Source organism: Haemorhous mexicanus, chromosome 2 (assembly GCF_027477595.1).
Source record: "Haemorhous mexicanus isolate bHaeMex1 chromosome 2, bHaeMex1.pri, whole genome shotgun sequence".
Classification (NCBI taxonomy): Eukaryota; Metazoa; Chordata; class Aves; order Passeriformes; family Fringillidae; genus Haemorhous; species Haemorhous mexicanus.
Genome location: NC_082342.1, coordinates 59279642 through 59306535, shown reverse-complemented (window position 1 = coordinate 59306535; position 26894 = coordinate 59279642). Strand labels below are relative to the sequence as shown.

The 26894-nt window shown below is 38.5% G+C and overlaps 1 protein-coding gene and 1 long non-coding RNA gene across 2 annotated transcripts; one reads left to right on the top strand and one right to left on the bottom strand.

The window, feature by feature from the left end:
* Positions 1-1672: 1672 nt before the first annotated feature.
* SUCLA2 (succinate-CoA ligase ADP-forming subunit beta) lies at positions 1673-21655 on the bottom strand. Its single transcript, XM_059839030.1, has 11 exons — positions 21499-21655; positions 20017-20200; positions 11726-11825; positions 11369-11531; positions 8662-8790; positions 8105-8243; positions 6577-6738; positions 6351-6493; positions 3960-4080; positions 3566-3654; positions 1673-2480 (listed from the first exon to the last, which is right to left on the bottom strand). The coding sequence occupies exons 1-11, from the start codon at positions 21583-21585 to the stop codon at positions 2406-2408; spliced, it is 1392 nt and encodes a 463-aa protein (XP_059695013.1). The 5' UTR covers positions 21586-21655; the 3' UTR covers positions 1673-2405.
* Positions 20798-22715, top strand: LOC132323612 (uncharacterized). The gene is made up of 2 exons (XR_009485386.1): positions 20798-21310; positions 21414-22715. It is a non-coding gene; the product is annotated as an uncharacterized LOC132323612 (long non-coding RNA).
* Positions 22716-26894: the final 4179 nt, after the last annotated feature.

Here is a 26894-nt window from a genome sequence, read left to right as displayed (position 1 = left end):
CAGCTTTGGGCCTTTAAATTATCAACAGCACACCAAATGAACTAACATTCTTCGGTTGCAACACACTTTGATTTAGGCAAAACAGTCTGAAGAATGTTTAAAACATAATCATAATTAAAAGGTCCTATAGCACTCTTATACCTTAATTAAAGCAACCTCCATACACTTACTTCTAGATACTACAAATCAGTCAATCCCTAATTCTGTTTATTCACCACGTGAAATAAAAAAGAATGTTTCCAGACCCATCACTGGAAAGAGCCATCCCTGACACCTGTACATATACACCATATATGCTGTCCTAGTCACAGTCCTTCCATGTTACTGGTCACACACTTCCCATCCTGTAACACCATCTGCAGTCTCTTACCACCAATTCCAAAGGGAAATTCCACTTCTTCCAGTTAGGAAGTATTTGGACTAATTCAAATACCCCACACCTATTCCACATTCACTGTTACATGAATACTATAGGCTTTAGAAATAGCCCAATTGCAAAATACTGCTTTGACAAGTCTATTACTTGTAAATACATTACTGAAAATGTCAGTATGTCACTGACATCTTTCCTCTCAAAGATGGACATGACTTGGCCTTTCCTCCCTCTCACCTACTCAGCTACACTTAACAATTCAAACAGGGTATAAGCAAATTCTGGAACAACAGCAGGATCTAGTTTTGCCTCCATTCCACTACAGATTTGTGTGAAAAGATCATTTCCATTTAAAATCAGCAGCTCACAAAGATTTCAAAGTAAATAGAAAAAAAGCTAGAAGCAGACACACATGCTAAAAATTAATTATATTCTCTAAATTATTCAATGCTTAACAGATGTATTCAAACTACAATTTGAATTGCAGTCATCTCTGCAATTAAATTCAAGGCTACTGAATAAAAGCAACTCCAAGCACATCCATAAGCCAAATTCAGCATGCTGGATCAACAACACACAGTATTCAGTGAGAGAACAGCTAAAATCAAAAATAATCCAGTTTAAATTTGGAGAGAGTTTAACTTCTGCTGATTTTCTTTACTACTGCCAAAAAGACTACTGAAATACACCATGCTAGTAGAAAGTATTTTCATTTAATACCCCACTTCTTCATAACAACACGATTGATTTTCCCACATTTCATATAATCCTTTTAAGTCCTTAGCTTGTAACTGTATGATGTCCCCTTCTGAATTCCCACCACAGAGGTAGCTTCATTATTTCCAGATAAAACTACACTATCATTAGCCAAGAAAATAACATTTCAAACAAAGAAGCCTACAAAATACAAACAAAAAGTGAGTGCTCATTTGGAAACTAAACAGTAAATGGATCATCATTCAAGTTCAGTGTAATGTGAAAGTAAAGTGACAGAAATTAATGGTTATTCATTAGTAGAAGTGGTATTTCCCCAAGAAGAAACAATTTCCTGCATACTTATTTGTGCAGAGATGAGTTATATTTTAGCAAGATATTACATGCATGATATCTATCCAAGCCTTTCAGCATGTGTTCATGTGGTTTTAATCACGCAGTGCACTTCAAGGAGGAAAACAATTAACAAATGTGGCACTACAATTTTATTCCTAAAAAGGTTTTAGTTTGTCTTAAATGATGGCTTAATCCCTGGCTATACGCAATTCATCAAAATGGCAACATATAAAAGAAAGACAGTAAAAGTTTTGGGAGATATTTTATTAATGTACAATTTTATTAGCGATGTACAATAGACATTTTCATTCTCTATTTAACCTGTCTCCTTGAAGCTTGGTAAATGCTTGTTTGTATATAAAACTACACAATGTTTTTTCGTGAGGACCAGAAACTCTGAATACATAAGTGCTACAGTATATTTGTAGTGATTTAACACGTTGTCCAGGAGAGTTACCAGCCACTTCAATGAAGGACTTTAAAAATATTTCTGATCAAGTTCAAATGCATCTGTTCATAAATTATGATTGGTTTGCTCATGTCCATTATACTGCTAAGTACAAATGTCTCCAACATAAAATACCGTTTCAATACATTTTTCCATATGGACAACTAGATAATCCAGTCATATTTACTTTTAAACAAGGCTAATACAAATTTACAAGTAAAGTAACTTCAAAATTTATTCAGAATAATTATTTTTTCAACCAGAAGCTTTACTTTGGACAACGCAGAAGTATATTGCAAGTGACATTCTGCAGCAGAAGCTGGAGGCTTGAGAATAACAGCTAAGAAAGACTAAATATCAGCAATACACACTTTTACAAGAATTCTGACCATTCTGAATGTTAACATTAAAGATCAGATGCTTCAGTTTGTGCGCCTGTCAATCAAAACCTCCACACAAAAGAAAAATTAAAAATTTCCCACAGAACACAGTATTTCAGAGAACATGTTAGACACTGGCATGAGATTTCCCAGATCAAATTGGCAACTGAAATTTAACGTCCACATGAGCTTGTTTTGCTAAGCTTACTATTTCAGACAGCTTCACCACCTGAAAAACAGAAAAGAAAAATTTAATTTCAGAACAATGCTAACTTGCCTGAGCCGGATCAATGTTTTTAAACTAAATAATACCAGGGCATCATCAGTAAGATATCAGAGGGGGTCAGGGGTGGGATTACTATTTAGCTCAGTACTTCTTAATCACTTTTAATCTAAAGATAATCAAATCTTCTAGAAAACATCTCATGGAGTTAAAAAAGTCTGCTTCTCATGTATAACAAGGTATTTCAATAAAATGCTAAGTTTTAAATTTTATGTGCCACCTTGTTATTTTGTGAGGCGTTGAGGTGGCAACTCACGCCACCTTGTTATTTTGTGAGGTGTTGAGGTGGCAACTCAAAAGAAATTCTATGTATCTAAAAGCTATTTCTCCTCTGAGTTTTTGTTGCAAGCACTTCTGGATCTTACTTTGATACCTTAAGGAGCCTTATCTTGTCTTGCATAACAACTCTAAATTTCTCTGAATTATTTTCTGCTTAGAATGAAATGGTATAACAGAGTAAGTGGTTCTTTGGGAGAAAAAAAAAAATCATAAGTTTCCCCATGACACAAAATCCATCCGGTATCTTTTAATTTTTTTGCTATACATTTCTAGTACAACTTTCTTCTCCACAAACAAAGCAAAGCAACACACACACAAATCAGTGCATCTGAACATGTGAATATCTAATTATCTTATGAGGCCACATCATGATCAATTATGGTTTTAATCATGCACACTGAATTACAGTGCTTGATAAAAGGAAGAGTTACATGCATTTTTCAGTCACCTCAATTCAAGTATTTTCCCCCAATCAATAAAGCTAAGCTCTTAGCCATTCCCCCACCAAGGGGAGTGGCTGACCTGGTCATTCATCTGGTTTTGGCTTGTGGGGTTAAATAGCTTCTGACTGCATCATTGTTCCCTGAAAAATTATGCACTAACTTGTAAAATTTTTCCTTCGGGCACTGGGAGCAACTGGCACTGGGATTTATCCCAAGCTACCTGTAGTTGATTGAATGGAGTTTTGACTTTTCAATACTCTGCAACAGATGCTATATTCTGAAAAGAATATTCATAACCAGCTATCTTACCATTTTTGCAGCTTCATCCAAGTCATCACATGCGAGGATTTTGAGGCCACTAGCTGTTATTAAAGCTTTGGCATCATCAACTCGTGTACCTTCAGAAACAGATAAAATGCCACTCTTATTGAACAGGAGATTACTACTACTACTACCTACTAGTCTCATATTCCTAGGAAGCCTGTTCCAGAAGTTAGTGAATAACTCTAGAAAACAACATTAGTAGTTTAAAAAGCAGGAAGTCTCTTTTTATTAACTTTCCAATCCTCACCATCTAAATTCAAGGTTTGCTTTATTTCTCCACTGACTTCAACTCACAGGCAGCTTGCTACACAGTATATAAGCTCAATGACACCTGTCAATTAGAGACAAACATATTTAAATATGTATGAAGCACACTCACCTTGCAACCGTACCACAATAGGAACTTTTAGCTCCAAATCCTTTACTGCCGTAACAATGCCTTGTGCTATGACATCACACCTCATAATGCCACCAAAAATATTTACCAGAATAGCCAGTACCTACAGAATCAATGACAATATTCACATTAAAATGGCCAGAGACACATTAGATGAAAGTAGCACACAGCCTTCAGTCTAAGGATAATTCAAGCTCTTTAATTCTATTAAGGGACTCTGCAAGACACAGAACATTTCTGTTCTACAGAACATCAGCACCCAAAGTACAGTTCTGTAGAGTCACATACAACAGAGCAGTTACTTCAAAAAACTGTATTTGCCAACTATTTATCTTTCCATTGCTAACAGTACTCCATCAGAGGTACCCCCACACCAGTAACTCCACATACTGAAAACAGGAAATTTTAAAAACTCATACACAAGACCCTGTTTACACAGTTAACCTAAAAGCCAGAATGCTTAGAGATAAGCTATTTGAAATACCTTTTATTCAGGAGGATTAAGCCAACAGATAAGGGAACTCAAGTGGTAGAAAGGAAGGGTAAAAAGAACCATGGTCAGAGATGAAAGATGAAACAAAGCATGAATCAAAATGGGTAGACAGCCTTAGATGATAAAACAAACTCAACAAGACAAAACATTCCTGTGCAACTGGTTCATGAGCAGTAACTTGGTTCCCATGATCTTGCACTTAGACTAGCTCATCTGTGTAGCATTGTTCTTCCTCCTACTACTAATGGGCAACTTAGGCTGGCACCTCAGAAGGCTGCTCCAAACAAGCCCTGAACTGAACCCTGAGCACCATCTGTGACACCAGTGGGCTGCACTGCTCTTTGAGTTTCAAGAATCCCAGCTATAGTCACTGTTTTTTTATAAAATAGTGAGAAACTGAAAGAAAGCAGAAAGGAAAAGCTATCTTAAGAAGTCTGTTTGGACATCTTCTGTCCACACATCAGCAGAGAATTTGCATTGCAAAAACTCTTCCCAGATCATCAACCCCCAGATTCTTCCTTGTTTCTTCTCTCTGTAATTTGGGTGCTCTGTGACTGTGTCCCTCATTGTTCCCTCAATTTGCTGGAAAAATGTGAAGAAAGGCTTATAAGGATGGAGCTGGGGTGTTTAGCCTGGAGAAAAGGAGGTTCAGGGGGGGGACCTTATCACTCTCTATAACTGCCTGAAAGGATGTAGCAAGGTGGGGCTCACCCTCCTCCAAAGTAACAAGCAGTAAGACAAGAGGAAATGGCTTCAAGTTGCACCAGGGGAGTTTTAGATTGGATATTGGGAAAAATTTCTTCCCCACAAGGGTGGTTAATCATTGACACAGGCTGCCAAGGAAGTGGCTGACTCACCAACCCTGAAGGTATTTAAGATGTAGTGCTTAGAGACATGGTTTAAGTGCAGGACTGGGCAGTGTTAGATTTATGGTTGGACTCAATTTTAAATGTCTTTTCCAATCTAAATGATTAAATGATTCTGTAACACTCTTGGAGCGTGTTACAGATGCTGCATTTGATAATAAGTCTTTCCAATAAGAAAGAGACTAAGCTCCTCTGAAATATCACTCACTATTTGTTTCTGGCCCTTTCCAAAGATGAGCAAGTACATAAAATTGTGGTGCAAAAGTAGCATGTCATTAGCAGGTCTTGCAAGTCATTCCCACTTTTTATAGTTACTCCTTTTAAAATAGTTTTCTTTATTTTTAAAAAGCCCCAAACTGCCAAGTTCCCCCTGGGATAACCACTCCTATGTAGACCATCAATCCAGCCTTCACACTATTTCTGAGGAAAACCTCTTCCTCCAGTTTCAACCAATGTATTATTTTAATAATATTCAAGCACTTCTGATAAGTTTCTAATAGGATAAACATTAAAGCCCTTCCAAGCCCCTTACAAAGTTATTTTATCTTACATTACATATAATCAGTACCTTAGAAACTTGTTTGTGCACAGCACAGCAAATATTCATCTCTACAACTCTATGCAAAACATAGACCCAGCTGCAAAACTGGTCCAAAAGAAAAACAAAACTGGAAAACCAACTGAATACCGTTTTCTGTTTAAACAGCAGACAGCGGGAGTTTCTGACTCCAAGATTTCTGGAAAGATTCAAATACAGCTGTAACTTCAACCAGAAGACACAAAAATGTCTACTCAGCACACAGCCAAAACCCTTATTATTTAAAAAGGTAAAAAAAAATCCATAGATTATTAGGCCCCCTTCATGTGCACCAAGATGAAGCTAAGATTTCCATGATTTCTATCTTCTCTCTTTCTACTTCTGTGCTTATAAAAACATGTTTTCTGGAGAACGTGCACTAAGCATTGTCTTCCAAATCATAGCCTGTTTTACCACTGTGCAGGACCTTCCCTCACCTTTTTATCAGAGGTAATAAGCTTAAAGGCTTCTGTCACTTGCTGCGCTGTAGCACCACCACCAACATCAAGGAAGTTTGCTGGAGTTCCGCCATGAAGTTTAATTATATCCATTGTAGCCATAGCTAAACCAGCACCATTGACTAAATGAGAATAAAGATAACATTTAGGAATTCAGTTTATAAATCCATTAGGTCATTTAAAATTCATTAAATAGTAAGCATACCTAAGCAGCCTATGTTTCCATCCAACCCTATATAGTTGAGATCTGCTTTTGCAGCATCCTTATCTCTTTGGTCTTCCTGTGTCCAATCCTGCATATCAAAGATCTTCTTCTGACGATAGGCTGAATTGCTGTCAAAGTTTATCTTTGCATCCATACACATCACTGAAAGGGAAAAAACCCACCATTACTTACCATTATTTAATATTATAGTAACAATTCAAATGCTACATGAATGTGTTAAAGTGTTAAAGTATATTAAATCAAACTTGGCAGCTAGCTCATGCAGTCCAAACACAAAAGTTCTGCTAAAAAGACACATGTACCACTGTCAATAAATATAAGATTCTCTCCAGTTTCCCCATATAATCAGTTATGCACAAAAAGGGAAGATAACTATTTCTAGTTATCTAAATCCAAAAAAGCTTACAACAAGATGTTTGATAAATCTGAGCAAATTATGTTTTCTCTGATCACACTGCAGCCTGGAAAAGAATGGGGGGAGTGCACCACAAGTAATTAGCATAAAACTAATCCTTAAAGAAGGTCTCTGATTTGAGATTTTTTTCATCCATCTTAGTTTTATCTTTTAGAATAAACATATATAATGTGTGCATGACAGTAAGCCCACAGAAACATGATGAGAGAGTGCCCGAGTTGGAAGAGAAAATGTTAGGAAAAAACACACAGAAGTAAATCTACTTAAGATTAAGCAAGCAGAAAACCTACAGTATTCTTTACATCAGAACTAACACCATATCACTTCATTTCTATCCCTCAGTGAAAATGATATAAAAATAAGAGGGCACAAAAACAGATTGTAAAGACTGCTCTATACTGATCACTTAAGCATTATTAAAAAAAAAAACACACCAAAAACCACCCCAGTGACAGTAATAACACACTTTGATGCAAGAGCTACAGTCATATTTAAATTTCAAACTGTTGTATCTGAGTTCAAGCACAAATACTCTCTACAGGCTTATTTTTTATAGAGTGGAATTGGCTGTGATTGTACATTAAATAACTATTCTGCAACTGGATATGCTAAAAACCTCATAAACATCAAGATATTACTTAAACCCCTACAGTCTTTCCATACATCACACTCCTTCAATTATTCTAATGCCTGAGTCATAAAGGCAGGAGATTCCTCGTAGGTACTGTGATGTTAACCAGAATAGTAGCAACAATTTTGGATACATGCAGTGGCTCAAGTTTCAATTTATGAATTTTGAAAAGACCTGATTTCCAGAAATGCCTTATCCTGGGTAGATGTGCTCTTTATTTAAAAATTTAAAAACTAAAAAAGTAAATTACTTACACTTAAGATCATACTTAGCAATTAAGAGCAGATTCCTACTATATTTAGATTCTCAAATTTATCTGCTTTATTAAATTTTTTTTTCAACATACCATGTTAATACTAACTCCTCTTGCTGTATACAGCTGAAGTTTTATCAGTGTGAAGCAACTTAGATTTACAAAAATGTCAAGGTGTTACACGAAGAGTATGAATAAGAAACATTACCGACTCCTGATGCATCTTCCACCATAGGATTTATTTCTATCATGGTAGCATCATATTTCAGAAAGAGATTATATAATTTGATCATATTTTCAGCTGCTTCATCCACCAGATTAGGAGGAAATCCCATTTTCTGGGCAAGCTGAAAGTAAAAGAATGGTTGTTGTTAACTCATGTAAGGATGTCTGAGTTTAGCTATTATTTCAATCTCATTGGAATTCGTAGACGTAGAACCCGCCCTGTCCACTGGGGGGAAAAAAACGAACACACTCTTTGGTTTGAACAGATTGTTTTCCATATAGAACACTACACCTATCCTAAAAAGGAGGTAATAAAAATTTATCTTGCTATGCCTTTGCACAGCTGTAAAAAGCTAGATAAAGTACTGCCATGCAGTTGGATTTACACTGTTTCACCTGAAAATACTTAAATATCTCGTTCAAATCTGTTTCAAACAAGGATTTAGGACAACTCAGCAGGCTGAATGCACACACCCTTTATAAAATTAGAAGAAACTTTCCCATCCTCACTAATGTGTACTTTCCCACATTAACAATTACCCTAACAGCTTGTTCCTTTTTTATGCCTTCTACTATATCAATGGGCTCCTTAATTATCGCCTCAGGATTCTCTGCAGCAACATCTTCAATATTAACACCACCGTGAGAACTGCCTATCAGCACAGGACCCTAGAATAAAAAGGGGGAAAAAAAGCGTAAGTAATTTGATACCACACAATCAAAACTTAGTTCTTCCCATAAGATACTTCACAGCAATAAAACCTTTATTGTTGAAAAATTTAGTCTATCTACTCAATACTTCCATATAAAACCTTTTAATAATAACTTTCTAAATGTTGAAGTGTATGTCAGGTCCACTTTCTTTTAACAAGGGAAAAGTTCTCTGTAAAGCAGCAGCAAAACAATTAACACTGGCATACTATTTTAAATTTTGATAGAAAGATTCAACTTCATAATCACATACATTTTATCTCTTAGGTGTCACCAGAGAAGTGTAACTACCTTCTCACTTCCACCTTCTCCTCTCACTCCTACACAAATACAGATCGAATGCCAGCCTCATTTTTTCATTCTGCCATGCTCCAACTCCAAGGACAAATGGAGGGCTGCAGAACATAGTGATAAACTACTGCAAACCATATCTGTTCAGTAGGATCACAGTGTTCGGTAACTAAAGCCTTCACTGAAAGTAAGCCATAGCAAAACAAAACAGCCCTCAACTATTTATTAACAAAAGAAATTAAGAAAACAGAACTGACAGCATTTGAAGCTGAGTTTATCTTTAAAAAAGCCAAATCTCAACAAAAACATGGAACCTAAAAATCTCTCCTGCAGTTCACAGTAAAGACATACCTTGATCCTTTCAACCAACCTTCCCTTATCACCACCCATACATGGATTGTGGCTATGAGTGTACTAAGGCAACATCTGCTGTCAGCAGAACTCAAAGATTAAACACCCTCATAATTGTTGACAATTACTTATAGAAAATGTGACCCTGGTTCAGAGAACATGCTTAGTAACCACACCCACTCCTCCCATTACCATCCTTCCAAATGGAAATACATAGCTTGCAAATTATCCTGCATCTAATAGCAACATTCAACTCAATAAACATTTTTGGATATTCTTATCTTGAACTGTCAGTAAGCTACAAACTGATCATAAAATAACTCATCATTCCATAGAATTGACCAAAGTGAACAGTTTTGCTTAAAACACAAACCCCTGCTGGCAAATAATATCCAAGTCATAAAGTTCCAGTTTCAGCCGGCTATTTTAATCATTTTTCCCCTCCTTAAAGGAAGAGGTTTACAACATCAGGAATAAACACTGTGTGCTATTCAACCTTCACACTTCCTTCTTTTGAAAGGCATTTCCTCATCGTAAGTATCCTATATCCAAGTTACAGTAATTACAAACACATCTAAAAACATGACTTATAAAGTCAGCAGTAAAAACCAAGCACATCCCTATCAAAAAGCAACAGCCCACACAGTAAGATCAATATATGCTAGTAAGACTTAAATTTTATACAAGACCAAGAACAAGCCATGAAAATATGTTTCTCTTTATCTAATTTACTACAATCAGTTACAGTAGATTTTATTTCCATAAGCATAGTTGCTTATTGCTTACACAATTTTAAGAGCCTGAAATGTGTTCATTTACAGCATTTTAATGCCACCTTGTGGTGCATATGGTAACATTTGAATCTCCCTTACTCTATTCCAGCACACATCACAATGCAGGTGACCAAGTCACACAACTCAACACAACTGATCCAGAGGACGAAAAAGGAACAAATACTTAATTCCTAATACAGCTGCCAAAAAAAATTAAGAGTAAACTAGCTTTCTCATTCCTCCACAGAAAATTTTCATTCATACTTAAATATCCCCTAATTACCAAAACCAGTGCCTCTGCAAACTTTAAGCATCTGAACAGACAAAATTCAGTTTTTCTAAGCTTCAGCAAATACAGTTCCAAGATCTGTTCCAAATCCTGGCTTCATTAAAGTTACTTACCAATACATGTTCTACGCTCCAAATAGAACACTTGTCTGTCAGAAAACACTGACATATTTCAGCAACCATATTTGAACTGTAGCCTAAAAAATTACACACCCACACACACAGCCCATACATGCAAAAAAGACTGGCTTTCATTTTCCTGAAGGACATCAAGACAGACCTCTATGTCCAAATCTTCTTACCCATTTCCTGAAAAGCATTACTGTAAGAAAGCTACTAGCACTCTCAAAATCAAAAGACACACCAGTGCACCTCTGGGATCCTTCACACACTGGAGAAAAAAGATGCTGGATTTATGCAGGACCATTTGCTCTTCCACAACACTGTCACTTATCTTGTTTCTGACACTTAAAAACAGGGTGTAAATGCACATGCACACATACAGCTGTGTTTTTAAACTAAATTGCACAATTTAGGCAAATGAAAATTAAAACCAAAATGAAAATTACCCCTTATTCTACCCATCTCCCCTTTGGCATGTGACTCTGAACTTCATTTGGGGCTACAAATACTCATTTATTATTCTGTAAATTCAAATTGTAGCATTACATCTTTACAGCATTTAAAAACAAAGTCAATCAAATTGGAAAACAATTTAGCTTGTATACTTCTGATTTTCAAAAGCAAGTGAACAGTAAACAGTTCTGTCGATTTTTTTGTTAATTCAGTTCTAACAAATTAATTAGCTTACTTCTATTTCTAATATTACTCACTTGAAAAGACCTTTCCATTGTTATTGCAAAATAGTATTCTCTCCTGGGATATCTGCGTTCACAGATAAATACTTGATTGCATATCCTGCCCTTCTCTCCTGTCTGCTTGGTAAACAACTTCTTTCCAATCATTTGGGAGGAGACAGCTTTTGCTTCTTCTGGACTAGAATAAAAAGCTCAGAATGTGACAAAGAAAGTGCTGAAAAAACAGAAGTAACATTAAAAAAGGCTTATCTAACTTTTGTTATTTTAAGGTTAATAATTAAAACCCTGGTGTTAAAGAAAGCAATAGGTTCAATCCATAATGTGAAACCTTGAAGTTTTTCCACTGGGTTGGATAATTTAGAAAGAACTTACGAAAAAACTATTTTCACTCCTCCTTTGAGGCCACCTTCAAATGTTCCTTTTCCTCTACCACCAGCTAAGACCTGTGCTTTTACCACAAGATCCTTTGAACCTAGAACAAAAGAAAACCCAAAAAATTTGTCATCTATGACTATAAAACAAATTGCTTCAGGTAAATAACAAAGGCTGCTTTAATTTTATTCCCCCTTCTCCATGCCCACCATCCAAAACACCCATGTGAATTGAAAACTATATTGCAATTCACACAGATAGTTCCAAAAATCTCAAATAATCCACAGTTTGCAGTTTTAGGCTATTCTGTGAGCAAACTTTGGTGAGTTAGTATCCAGTGGTGGCGTTCTGGTGTTCTGATCATTTTTAATACATTCTAGAGTCATGTATGATTAAACACCCAGTAAGAAATAATTAGCACCTCATAGACTATTAACAAGATGAAACTGAATCTCTGAGACACCATATGCAAGGTTTTCCTCAAATAACTACAAACACCCTGTACCTATAAACCATTTCCTTCCCAGCAATGATCTGTAACTATAGCACCCAAGTCAGCTTGCCAGGGGCACTCTGGCTTCCATCCAGCACAGCACTAAGGCATAAGCTTCAGTGCTTTGCAGGAGTCAGAGGTCTAAACAAACCCATTATTCTTCCAAGAGTAGGTAAAGTAAGCCCTTTAGTTGGCTTGAACTGTTTAAGAAACCTTTACAAAATATTCTTCTAGGTAGGGGAAACTGGGCATTTAAGTTTAAAAAGTAAAGCATGAGAATATAACAAAAATCAACTGGGATACTCTGAACTGTCACTGAGAGAAAAAAAGCAAAGAAAAATAATTCATCAAGTCATTTAAAATGATAAAATAAAAAAACCTGAAGTTCTGAGTTTATTACTCAAGTTCGTTTACACAGAATATAGACAGTAGCTAGACTCCAAGATATTAAGAACTGCCCCACTGCCATTTGTTCAGCACATCCCATTTTTTCTCATGCCACCAATAGGTGAGCCAGTCTGATCTTTCCAAGCCAAAAAAGAACTTGCTGTTTCTTTGGCTGTTAAAGGAGAACCACGGAAATGCTTAAGAAAAATTACAGTACTCAAGCAAAACTAGCCACTACAAAAAGTGAGGAAGGTTATGACAGGCACAAAAGTTGTATTGGTTCCTATTTTCACCCATGTCCTGCCCAGACAGGTGAAATTAAACTCAATCACAAGCTAGGGTATCTATAAGCAGAAGACTCAAATCACTCCTCCCAGTTAGCTATCTGTTGATTTTACTTCTTGAATGTCTACCTAACAAGAGATCTCTGAATTCACACATGATTTTAAAGCTCTTCTGCAAAATAGGCATGAAGGTTATAAACACACAAGTAAATGTTTACTTACAAAGTAAGTATATTACAAGTATATTATACAAGTATGATTTGTGATTCTAATATTTAATTCAGTTCCTGAAGATAACTATTTTTACAGGCAACCAAGTTAACATACTTTATAGAAGTCACACAAGACAACTTTTATGCAATTACTTTAAGTACAAAGCTTGTTTTCCATTTCCTATACTAAGTCCATAAGATAAAAAGCTGCAACTACAGAGAAGTTTTCAGAAAAGACATCAAGTTCACCCACAGGCACCTTCTTTGTAAATTATTCCTCCTAGCAAAAACACCAGAATCTGAACAAGTCAAATGAGATCCCAACTAAAGCTCTGGTAAGATCTCAGCTGGAACATATTTAGCTCTGGGCATAAAAGTAGATTTGTAACCAAGATGATCACTGAAATTAAGAGATTCCCTTACAAGAAATGAGCTTAGCACATCCTTAAATCTATCAAAGGAGAAGAAAGCAAGAACATGATTATGGTCTTCAGCCATACCTGTGATGGACAGAGAAAGAACTTATGACTACATGTACATCATTCATTCTAGTTTCTGCATTCTGTTTTTTCAGCCAAAAACAAAGGCCATCTACCAAGGAAGTCAGTCTTTAAAAAGTGCAAGAAAAAAGACCCTTCTTTACACAAAATATAAGGAAGCCTGCCAGAAGATATGAAGGAAGAACAGAAGAGTCAAAAGGACCTGGGCAGACGTATTCTCTCTGATATTCTTCAGACAAAAAAGTATTAATGCTGAGGGGAAATGAGGAGTAATGGACTGCAGAAAATAGGGAGGCTAAGAATTGCCCGCAATAAGGCAATGTTCTTTTGTTCTTACACAGAGTAGTGGGCTACATGCACCACTACCCTGATCCTGGAAGATTTTTCTTTAAAATGTTGTTACTATGATGCATTATAATATTTTGTCAACATATAGATATCCAAAAGAATGTGAGAAAAACAACTTTTAATTTTTCACAATCAGTTTTGGCTGTAACATCATTGGACTAATCCTTATGCAACAACTGAGTCATTAAATGAGCAGATTACTAATGATCTGAAAATTGTTTTCCTCTAGCACTGCAAAGTAGCTGCTTGATTGCATAAACAAGTTCAAGGTTTATTTGAGCAGCTATGTCTACAAGTAATTAAGCTGCACAGATGTACCTGAAACAAACTTAAGACAGTATATCCCAAGAAAACCATAACCCATCATGCAAAAAGTTCACTGTTCAATAAATATTTTTTCCCACAGCTCCTACTGAAAATTACTCTAAAACAAGAGGAAGTGTTTGGTCAAACACCTCGTCTGCAGCGTTCCAGCAGCAGCACTGTCACACAATCTGACACAGCAAAGAACTGCTGATACACAGTAACTCAAGAAAAAAATCTGGAAACCAGTAGCTACCATAGTTTTCTACTCAGTATCAACAGTTGTGCCCTTGTTTTTTGCTTACGTGGCTTTGAAATGCTGCTAGGCTTGTGTTTCAATAAAAAATAGCAGTTTCTGCCCTGGAGCAGATAACCCAGCAAACACATGCCAGCAGACACACCAGCACAGAAGTTCCATCCTGCCTCCAGCCCTCAGCTTTTCACTCCAGCCTCACTTCTTGTGCCAGTAGAAGCACTTGTGCTATCATGCCTCGAAGCATATCAGAACAGCGATTCCCTGAAGGCAAAAGCTCATCCAGCAGACAGACAGTGCTTCTGCAGACTTGTGCACCATGTGACAGGCACACACACGCAGGAACTTCAGTGAGCAGGATTTCAGCTTTCAGCAGCAGTAACAAATTGTAAAGCATTAACACAGGGCACTGGAACACCAGCACAACTCATGTGGGCAAGCAAGCTACCGGCCAATGCACAAATCTCTGAACAAGCATTTGGTAAGCATCACATTTCCATGTCAATGGCAGTCAGCCCTAAAAGCACATAGAAGTACAATAGCCTGAAAAAACTAGGAAATGCTTAGAAAATTAAGAGTAGATACCAGTGAGAACAGGTGTCTGAAATCAGAACAATGACTTAGCACTAATCTGTTCTGGACAACAAAAATCTATACATCTACTAACACTACAGCTATCACCTTCAACAATCATTTATTAACTAGACAGTGAAAGAGCTACACAGTCAGCAAACAAGACCATCTTCACTTCTATCAACACTAATACCTATTTTTTAAAAATAATAATTTCTGATTCTATAATTTAAGCTTTGAAACTGGGAGAAAAATCAATGCAAGCAGGCAAGAAGAAAGACATCCATGTAAAATGCAATCTTCTAATAAGCTTATTAAGAGGCAAGAAGGGTCACTGTTCCACTGCATCTCTGCAGTTCCCTGTGCAAGTGGAAAGTCCAATGATTACAGCAGACAGGCCTGATTAAAATGTTCTGCTTTACAGGTTTTCATTTTGACTTTTGTCAAATCACATTAATTGCCACTTCTCTGCCCAATACTATCTGTAGCAGAGGTACTGCTTTCCACATATTACAGACACCTTGAGAACAACCATGCAAGCCTAATCTATTCTGACAAGACAGACAACAGTAAAGGGCAGTGACAGGTTAGTAACTCAAATGTCAATCAAGTTCCCAACTACCATTCAACTGCAAACTTATCCTGGGAGAGACAGAGACCCGTAACTTTTGCTTCAGCCTGTATTTCAAAGTTCTTGCACCAGAAAAAGTAACCCTCCATTTGTAACACAAGCTAATTTTTTTCTTGTTGCACAGATACAAAAAACGTAAATTTAAACAATACAGCACACGTGTGTTTACTAGCATTAGGAAAAGATGGGTTTTTAACTAACAACAGGAGTGTCAATATAAATAATATTCTGACCTTAATTCTATCAAGAGAGCAGAGAATCTCTTCAGAGTACACTGCATTTCATTAGTAAGTATAGCCACTGGGAATTTTAACTTCAAAATCACGTTTTTTCAGCATTTGAAACGTCTCAGTATTAGAAGACTCATTGCATGCAAATCAAAAGTCTAACTATTGAAATAATTATGTGCCAGGAATCATCATACTTTCACTGAAAGGACCATACCAGTCAGGAGACTAACAAGATGTTTTGCTATTACAAAATATCTTCTGCACAAATACTTCCTGACATTAATCAACTGCATCAAGTTCATTATCAGCTCACAAGACAGGTTTGGTTTTGTCAACAGCTTAAGTCGAGCAATTAAAATACAGAGATCAAAATTTGAATGTGCTGGTTATACAAGTCTATTTTAATTAGTGAATTATCATCAGCAATATGTTTTGGTATTTTAACTTCAAAGGAGTGAAGTGCTACAGAAGAAAGCAAAGGCTGAATTAAATTTAAGATTCAGATGCCAAAGAAAATAACATTTGTCAGAATGTAAGTAAATGTTTGGTTTCTCAACTAATAGTGCTGTTTATCTAGAGATTTTGACCAGGTAAGTAGGAACATAATTGCATGACTTTTTTAACACCTGGGAGATTTCTGCTTTTGCCGCCTTAGATCATCATCTATATCCTAGAGCAATTGAATAAACACTCTGAAATTTCAGACAGCCTAAAAGACATCAGGAACATAGACAGAAAATTGACCAACAAGGAAAACTGAAAATGGCAACCAAAAAAAAACCATATATAAATGTATGACAGACATGAGTTTTCACTATGACATAGACTAGAAAACCCCAAAAACTTAAATCAGACAGCCAAGGTGGGTGTGGCATACACTAAGGAAAAAACTAACTCAGCTTTTTGCCACAGTGCCTGGAATATGTTTTTTGAAGAGCTAACAAAGATAAAGCTATCACTTTACCTAGAAAATAATTGCACACATTGTACTAAGCTTTGATTTCCAACTAAATCAAGCCTGGGATCAAAAATTCTATTTTTAAATCTACCCAGGTTCACATATTACTTTTTAAAGTTTTTTTTAACAGATACATGTTGTATGTTTAAGCAACAGACAGAAAAATAAATAACACTGAAAAGTACTTAAAAGTTGTTAGTAACATTGAAAAAAATCTAGGTCTGAAAAAAATCATCTATTAATCATGTAACTGTCAGCAGGAATACAGCCAAAGCAATTACTAGAGCTATTCTGTAGAAAGCATACCAAAATAGAACATTCTTTATAAACCACACGGACACAGAGCTGCACTGGACCTCTCAAACTGCAACAGCAAAAGTAGCAGACTGTGGGATTCATTACCTGAAAACCCAACAAAATCACCAGCACACAAAAGTGGCTTCAAGATATTAATGTCTTACAAAGTCTTACTTCTCAAATCATCATGAATCTAAATATATGCTATTTAAAAAACCCAGATAAGCACACAATATGTCACTGCCTTTCACTCAACTGTTACCAGAGGAAAGGGCTCGAGAAGCATCAAAACTTGAGTTACAACAATACATTGCACCCATGGAAGTGTCTCTTAACAAACAGCAATGTTCATTTTAAATAGTGTGTTCTGCTGAGCTACCTGCCATCACACTGATCAAGCATCTGTTCATTAAACAGTCTTCAGGTTCATTTGTCATGTTCTTGATAACACACACATATCAGCTTCTCAATCAGAACTGGTCACAGTGCTAGCTGGAATGCACACATGGCTGAGAGCAAACCATAAACTTCAAGGCAATCAAGTCATGCTGCAGTCTCTTATCAAAGCTGTGGAACAGAATTTAGCCCATTTGTTGTTCAAAATTTAAGCGAGATGATTATGCAGCACTGATTTAGCTACAGCCACAGCTAACCTATGATAATCTCTGTTAATGAGAAGTTTGCATTTGCTATACATTGGGATAAAAATTTACCCATTTCTAAGGGAAGTATTTGCAAAAGGGAAGAAATCCAATGCCAAACTCAACCTTTAGTCAGAAATCTGCTCTGTGTAAATTTACCAGGAATATGTGGATCAGCCCTAGGGAAACAGAGCAAAGAGTATTACCAACTGTCTTTGTAATGACCTAGACAAACATTTGATTAAACAGTTTAGCATATAAAAAGAAAAAAAAATCCTATCTACTGGCAACTACTTCCACACAACAAAAATCAACAATATGTGAGTAGACCAAAAAAGTGAATTTTTTCATTCTGATAGAGTTTGGTTTGTGTTTTGTTGATTTTTTTTTTTAAATACTAAATGAAAGCTAGCAGCTAAATGCCTACAAAAACAAATAAATCCAAAACATTGGAGCAAAGAATAATGTCACCACCCAGAATGAGTTTGAGCAATGCCTCTTGCTTGAGCAATGCCTCAAAACCTCAAGCTCTTTCAGTGTGTGTTCTTCTTTCAGGAGGTTTTCCCTTCCTCATCTCAAGAACCAAAGAAAGCCACAGCATCAACTACACAGCAACTCCAACAAAGTATTTGGCTGACAACCAGAAGCCCTGAATTCCTGTACTAAAGGATGCCAACTCACACACCTCACAACTTCCTTCTTTTAATCCCCAAGAAATTGCCCAGAGTCCCACACTCCAGATAACAGAAATACCTATGATGTCACAGGGCTCACACAGAGCTATAAACCAGCAGCCAGATCCATATCCACACTGCTGGAGGAGCCCTCTCTGAGCAGGAAGAAAACAAAGGAATCCTGACCTAAGAGTTTCTGGGCTGCTGATTAAAGAGCCACAGACAAAGGTGGTGCTCTTATTTTCCTCCAGCAATATCTGTGCAAACATTAAAGTAGAGAAAAGGGATATGCCTGATTTGGGAAGTTTTGATCCTGCTATAAACTCACCCTTAACAGAAGGTAAGGTTCCAAAGTACAAAACATTCTCAGAAGTATTTCAGCAACTTCCTTTCATATTAATGAAATTATTATAATTTTGTATCACTTACTCTCTAATGGAAACAAGATAAAGAAGGTATCTGACAATACCTGAATTTCTGGGACATCATGCCTGAAGGAAAAGCAGCTTTTCAATTCTTTTCTAAATTACAAAGCAGCATAACTCGCTCTAGAAGAAAAATTATCGGTGTTTTCAGATCTCAATTCTCACACTAAATCTCCCTATGAAACTGAAATGAATCCAACAAAACCTATAACCTCAGGAATCACTATGAATGTATCCCTTTGGAGGTGAATAGAGATTTGAGCATTTGCATAGGAGAAAGGAATATGACAACCAATGTCCTTCACTAAAACTTGGTGACAAGCCTAGTATGTTTTTCCAGAGAGGAAAAAAAAATCCCAGACTTTAAACTAAGAAACCCCCCCCAAACAAACAAATCAATCAACCAAAAAACACCCTACCTTCTAATGTCTGACACAATAAAAGCTGACTTCCAAATTAAATCCAAATTACACAAGATTTTATGAGGACACATTGTAGTTAAACTGGCAAATTAATAGGCAAAGTCAAGTCCAAAATTAAAGCTCAATTCCAAATTAAGAACGTAAGCACCCAGCAAATGAGACTGGATACTTTTTCATCAACAAGACAGGAATTTAGCATACAACTACAAGCCATCAAAGTCCTCCCCTCCTGTGTGAAGTAGCTGCATTCTGCCAGAAAAGCACACTCACAAAGGAATAGGATTTTACTCTTCTTCTGTAGCCTAAAGAGAAGTATGGTTTGCATCTTCTATTCTATATGAGATCTTGTCACCACCACTGAAATCCTTCACACAAGACTTCCTCTAACCTTGCTGAAAGTAGAAAGAAATCCAGGACTTGCACGAAGTAGAGTCTATTATTTATCTCAAAGAAGTTTAAGCAGTTATATTAGTCTAAACTAATAGAATTTATACCTGACCTATTGATTCTTAACAAGAAGGTTGCTTCACAGGGAAGGCTCTCTTAAAGAGAAAATATATTCAGAACTCCAAGCAACATCTTTCAAAGAAAGACAGAAAAAGTAGGTACACCTTGTATCAATCCCATGCCTATTAGTATATGTTCTCTTTAATATTATACCTATTTCTTTTGCTATTTTGTAAGCTTCATCTGGCGTATTTGCAACCACCCCATGTGGAACAGAAATTCCGGCCTCCTTCAACAGTCCCATGCTCAGGTATTCATGGAGTGACAGTCTCCTCTGTTGCTGCTGTTGCACTTGAAACCCATGATTGCTGAGTATTCCTGGACTTCCAGCAAGGACCTGAAGAAAGAGAATAAAAGGAAAAAAAAGAAAACAAAAAGAAGAATGTGACTGTTGTGAAAGACTACCCCTTTGTTTAGGTTAAAAAGCCAGTCTACATATTAAACAAGTATACTTTAGTATTCCAGTGCAAACACCTGAACATTTAATCCTACCCTTCCATATCAGGTCTGGTATTTGATTTTGTGAAGTTTTATTGGGCAGGGGGAAAGAGCTGGTGAAACTACTAGCACTGGCAAGGACTGTAACATAAGGATCAACAACAGCAAATGCAAAAAAAAGTTTGGTGCATTTTTTGTATTTCACTATATGCAAATAAGACCTTAATTTTATACACAAACCAAGAAACCTACTGAATTCAGCTAATCCATGAACACAGACGATCACCAAAAGACTTAAGGTAAAAAGATTACAAACGAAACTTACATACAAAACAAACCTTTGCTTTTATTTTTATTTTTTTAGTATGCACCACTGGCACAAGCACCGTAAAAATCAGCCTGAACTAGGAAGTTTCTAACAAGCTAGACTTTTAAGGCTTCATTTCACTTCAAATAAAGGAAACAAGCAGACGACACATGAGCTTTACTACAGCATTCCAAGCTAGCGAATCGACAGGGCCTACGTAGCCTCCAGAGGGTTCCTTCTCCAAGCAGGACGTCCTCTCCTTGGCACGACCCCAAGGGAGAGGCGCTGAGCGACCCGCCGGCCCCGGGAGGCTGCCGGTAACTCGAGAGGGGCTCTCAGGGCGACCTTCCCCAGTACGCGGCAGGAGCAGAAAGCGGCAGCGAGAGACACACACCGTGTCACACACACTGCAGCCTCCCGAGCTCCTCCGTGCCACCGCTTCCCACGGGTGCTGCAGCCAAAAACAAGCCCGCACCCCCGAATGGCATCCACAGGAACCAAGAGCAGAGGCTGGCGAGCTGAGAGAAGAGTTTAACTGGCACAGCCCGGCCCCTCCTAGGAGCAAGGTGACGGCGGAGATGGAAACACAGGGATTTCCTCCAAGATAGGGGACGGGGGTGCTGAAAAGGAAGGGAAAATGAGCCACGCAGAGAAGACTTGTCACAAGCAAGAACAGCGGCTGCGGGGGGCCGCACACCAAAGGTGAGCGCCGGGCTGCCAGCCCCGCCGCAGGGCAGGGCAGGACAGGGCAGGAGGGCGGCGGGAGCGCGCCGAGACGGACGCTCCTCTCGCCGGCGCTCGGCAGGGAGCGACCTCGGCCGCGACCCCAGCCGGCCCGACCCGCTTCAGCCCCATCCCCCAGCCCACCCTTGCTCCCGATCGGCCGCTACCTTCCCCGCGGTGGAACCCAGCGAGGCGCGGAGGCCACTGCCCCTCAGCCCGGCCGCCACCCGGCTGCAGATCATGGAGGCCGCCATGGCCGAGCCCCTTCGCCCTCGGGTGCCCCCAGCAGCGCGCACGCGCCGTGCGCGGGCAGGGGCGGGGCCGCGCGAGGCGCTTCCTGGCCCCGCCCCTCAGTGACGCCCGCCCGACGCCGGGGCGGGGCGGAGCGGCCCTGAGGGGCGCGTCCCGGCCTCTCGTTCTTTCCACCGTTTTGGTTTTAATAAAGGTTATTTGTGCTTCGCAAGGATCCTAAACGGGTTGTAATCCACCCACAACCTTCCGACTACGTCGGCTTCGTTTGGCACCGCCTGTGTTAAAAGGAAGGAAGGAAGCAAAGCTCCCTTATGCCACGCCCACACTCCCTCCCCGTTCAGCTTTCCCAATGGAAGAACTTCCAGTGTTTTCACTCCAGAGGATTACTTTTTTTGGTTCCGTATTTCTGGGCGTTTCCGTGCAGCGATATAAACACAACCATTCTTGCTTAAGACAAGGGGGAATGGTTTTAAAATGAAAGAGGGCAGGTTTAGATTAGATGTCAGGAAGGAATTCTCTGTTGTGAGGATGGGAGGCAGTGGAACAGGTTTCTCAGAGAAGCTGTGGATGCCCCATCCCTGAAAGTGTTCCAGGCCAGGCTGGATGGGGCTTTGAGCAACCGGGTCTAGTGGAAGTTGTCCCTGCCCATGGCAGGTGGGTTGGAATTCGATAATCTTTAAGGTCCTTTCCAACCCAAACCATTCAGTGGTTCTAGTGTTTCTAGATATTTTGCAGCCCCTTCCCATGCCACAACCCCCATTTCTGCCTCACACAGCTCCATGCTGTGCCTCCCCCTCTGCAATTCAGTGTCTGTACTTTTACTTTCATGGCCTTGACTCAGGTCACTAAGGAACTGAAGCAGGGGACAGGTGTTCCTGTAGAAACGATGACCAGACCTTGTGACTCACCAGCAGGCAAAGCTTTTTCCTTTAAAACAAAATGTAATTAGGAAATTAGCTTTGGCCTGGGAAATTTGAACAAAAATGTCCTCTACCCATAATAAGGAAAAATGCAGTTACTTCCGTACATTATCAACATCAAAGCAAGATCTGATGTGAAAGATAGCCATGTCAGAACTGTGATTCTTCTTGAGTTTTGTAACTTGAATTATCCAATAAACACCTGGATGTTATTTTTCTGTTCTGAAACTGAAAATGCACTTTCATAACTTCTCCTTGGGTGAGTATTGCAAAAGATGGAGTCGTTCTGGTTCAGTTCTTTTGCTCCTGGTCCTTTGCTGATCTGGAGTTACTGTCACTGTTAGCACTGCAGTGAGCTCTGCAGAGTGCTTAGCTCTGCACCTGTGTGCAGACACACTAGGTAGGAGTATGTGTCCCTGAACCTCTAAGCAGCTGCAAAATTTTGATAGACTATCCAAGATTCCCACCACTGCTAATAAAATATTTCTTCTGGCCAAGGGGAAGGGAAGAAAAAGCACTTGAACTCTGTGCTCTTTCTGCCCTCTGTACACACAGTGGCTCTTCACTAGTCACAGGACCTGCTGCAGTTCTATATTGCACAGGACAGTACATGGGTGCCATTTCCACATACAAAGAAATCTCCCAACTCCAGGCGACTCTCCAAAACTACCTCCACCCTCGAAAGGATTTGAAACAACGTTTACAAGAGGATGTAATGGATCTTGGCAAAACTTTAACCTTAAAAGCCCAAAGCTACTGTTCAGAGATAAGTACTGGCTGCAGGTCAGGAAACAAGACTTATATCCTGACTCAATGGCTTGCTACTGGAAGGAAATTGGACAACTCTCTTTGGGCTTATAATTAATTCTTGCCTTAGCAAATGGCTGTAAAACAGATTACAACTACTATTGTATCTTCTTCTCACTAGGAGTGACTTATCCTTCCAGTTTCAAAATGAAGATGGTTTTTACCTTATACATCAAAAGAAGAAATGTCACATGGCTGACAATATTGAAGGGCTTGTAGAAAGACTGAAGCAGCTGCTGCTGTTATCTGGAGTCTGTACACAGGTGTATGGAGAACTTTAATTATCTGAATGTTTTATTGTCTGATCTCCTCTTGGCTGTGAAAACTCGGTCTAACAGGGGTGGACTGTAAACATTCCAAATTTCTGTCTCATCACCAGTGCCACCACCTGGCTCTGACTTTCACCACAAGGTGGTTTTAAGCCCAGCTCAAAATCTTAAAAACAATAGTTCTTGGAAATGACACATGCACCTTTTCTTTATTTTGTTAGACACACAAGAAAAGATAACACTCCTGGCTACAACCAGACAAATTCCTAGTGAGTCCAGTATAAACTCAGGTTTGTATAGGCTCAGCCTCGTTCAATATCTGACCTTCGACTGAAGAGACTGCACAAGGAATGCACGGTAGAATTCCAGCAGATATCCAGAGGTTTTGCTAAATCTCCAGAAATAGGATCAAGGCCCTCTCTGAAAAGCTGTATTTAAAACTATAAAGAAGCAGGGAAAAGGTACATTACAAATGAGATAGAAGGAGCCAAGAAGTTTTAACAGAAAAGCAGGACAAATAAAGCATCCTGTTTGAGGCCAAATATAGCATCCTGAAAAGCTCAGGCGTTATGAATAGACATGAATTTGCTTTATTATAAATTATCACATTCATGTAGTGACACTGGTACAATCTGATTTATTTCCCAGACCTTGTAAACTCCACTGGTTGATACTTTGTAGTTGAAAAACATCGGGAGAGATGGTCTTGCCAAGAACATCAGGGTCAGAACGTGAAAGCCTCTGCCAAGGCCATAAGTTCAGAGGGTAGGAAATTTCCAAGATGAAATTTATCAAGGGTTTAAAAAGCATCCCAGTACCTGTGGAGAAAATCACCCTGAGCTTTCCAGAACACTTTTCATTGAAGACAGGAAGGAAGAGCCCACTTTTTTGGTATGGTAGGTGAGTAAACAGATTTAGCTGATGAATCAGCCATGGCCAGAGCAAAAAAAAAACTGCCTTTGAAGCAGAGTGAGAATAATCCTTCAGTGGTGTCTACACTGCCTTATGTTGCATGTCTTACAGACGGTGGATTCTCTCTGCACTGCTTGTCTGCAGTAGACATGGTTGTCTCTGGACAAACCGCAGGTTGATAAAGGGACCCTCAGGCATATCTAACAGCATGAAACTATTCACTGCACCCATTTGCAATATTAACAGGTTATTCTATCTCTTCTCCCAGTCATACAGAAAAAATAATCCAGGGTCCTTCCCTGAGGGTGCTTCCGTGTATCTCCTGCAAGGATTCTGACATCTGTCCTAGCAAACAGGCATTTGATGTGTGCACTCTCAGGTCTGATAGGTGCAAGTTTCCTACAGTATGAACATTAATCACTAATGCACCATCTCTTCCCAACCAGTGAAGGCTGGTAGATGAAAGGCTCAATGAAAGCAAAAGGATTTGGTTTGCAAAAAATGATCTTTCACATAGCTAAACTGTGGAGCACCTTGCCAAAGATGCTGCAAATGATGAAAATTTACATGGGCTCAAGAGGAGTCTTGGTAGGTTAAAGAAGAGAAACAAAAAGAGGGTTAGTAAATACACAGAAACCACCTCTGCCTTAAGAAGTCACTGAGCTACAGATGGCTGTAGAATAGTAGTCAAAAACCCTGTCATGATTCCTTGCCTACTGTATTCAAGACATCCATTCTGGACCTCCCAGTACTATCCTGGAGGAATATCCATCCTGGAGATGGATAAGGAACAGACACTTTTATATTCTTCTGATTCAGGGTCCCCTGGGATTGAGTACACACAGAAGTTTCATCGAAGCACAATCCATCTTCACCCGCCTATGAGTTGCCCAAAGTCACCTAAAGTGTTAATGACAAAGCTACAAATAAAACAGAATTGTCTCAGCACCTTCACTCATTCCAATGACTCAGTCCTGTCTGGACACAGAAGAGAAATAATTAACAAGCAATGAAGACAGCACACCTGTAGTACAGCTCTAATTTGTCCTATTGCTCTTGCACACACCATTATTCTCTCCATATGTAAATGTGATCAGAAGTTATTTACATTTCAACATAAAAACTACATATCACACTTTGCCTAATTTTCACTAATAATGCTTATGAAGCCATAATATCACAGCAAGCAATAATTTATGGTGAAAGACAGCCATTTAATGGAAACATGTGGTGTCATGGAAATTATTCTACTAAAATAAAAGGGAGGAAACAGTTAACAATGTTACATTTTCATTATCAGGGTTTGGGATAACAACAAGCTGCTTGAATGCAAGAGAAGAAAAATCTTTCAAGTTCAAGTTTCAGCCAGGGTGCTGGCAGGACTTTGGTGTCATGAATTGCTGTCACCTTTCCACCCAGCTTCTGAATGCCAGCTTTGCAATGTAAAATATTTAAATATAATCCTTACATCTCCCAGTTCATACTTCTGCTAAGAAAATGCAAATATATAGTAAATTCCACAGCCAGGGAGCCATGTGTATGAAATTCTCAGAAAGATGGATGTTTTTTGCTCGTGTAGCTGCTTTTCAATAAGCTGTTGTACATTGTGTGCTTTTCTAACCTGCTTTCCCTATATATGCTCTTCTTAGGGAACAGCTGCGTAGTCATTTTAACCTGACATAAATCTGGCCTGTCTCTAATATGGTTAGTCCCACCATTCTAGTTCCCAGCTGCTCTGACTCACTGCCTCCCTCACTTAGGTACCTAAGCTGTAAATTGCATCAGGGATCACATCCTACTAAAAATGTAATCTCTCTCCCAGTTTGCTGAGTCAGGTTTAGCTTTGTGCTGTGTTTAATCTGATTGAACTCTGTCCTGTCCCCTCCCTGTACCACTCACAGCATGCTAGAAAACAAATTAGTGAAAAAAAAAATTTTTTTTTTTGATCCAGATCAGCTCAGACATACAGTCCATTCAATAACACTTCAGTCAATAAAAGCATTTGCTTAAAGAACAAGGGATTGGGCCTGAAAATATCTGCCTCTTTTCCAGTAGCTGCTGGACATATGCTGGTTTAAATATACTGTTTTGGCTCACAGAAGTACTTTCTCAGATAAAATATTTATAAACAAATTTACAAGTATGTATAAATCATAATCTTGCAAATCTTTTCAAATTGTGGAAGAAGATTTTTGCTACTTTCTCATTCTTGGTTTATTCCCATATCTTTCTTCAGTGGATGCCTGTTCACCATCAGACTCAGAAAACCAGCCTATATTTACTTCATGATCTGCAATACCTGGCTGCATAGTTATGTCCTAAATAAATCCTAGAACGAAACCAATTAGAACAGATCAGTCAACAAAATGCTTCTTTTCATACAGTGTTCTTTATATTAATAAT

Bases quoted from the DNA above. Each gene is read 5' to 3' on its own strand.
- SUCLA2 (XM_059839030.1), bottom strand. From the start codon at position 21,585: ATGGCGGCCTCCATGATCTGCAGCCGGGTGGCGGCCGGGCTGAGGGGC. The intron at 11,826-20,016 runs GTATAATATTAA...CTTTTGTTCTAG, and splicing joins CAAAATAGCAAAAGAAATAG to GTTCAAAGGATCTTGTGGTA. The intron at 2,481-3,565 runs GTAAGATAGCTG...TCTGTTTTTCAG, and splicing joins TGGATGAAGCTGCAAAAATG to GTGGTGAAGCTGTCTGAAAT.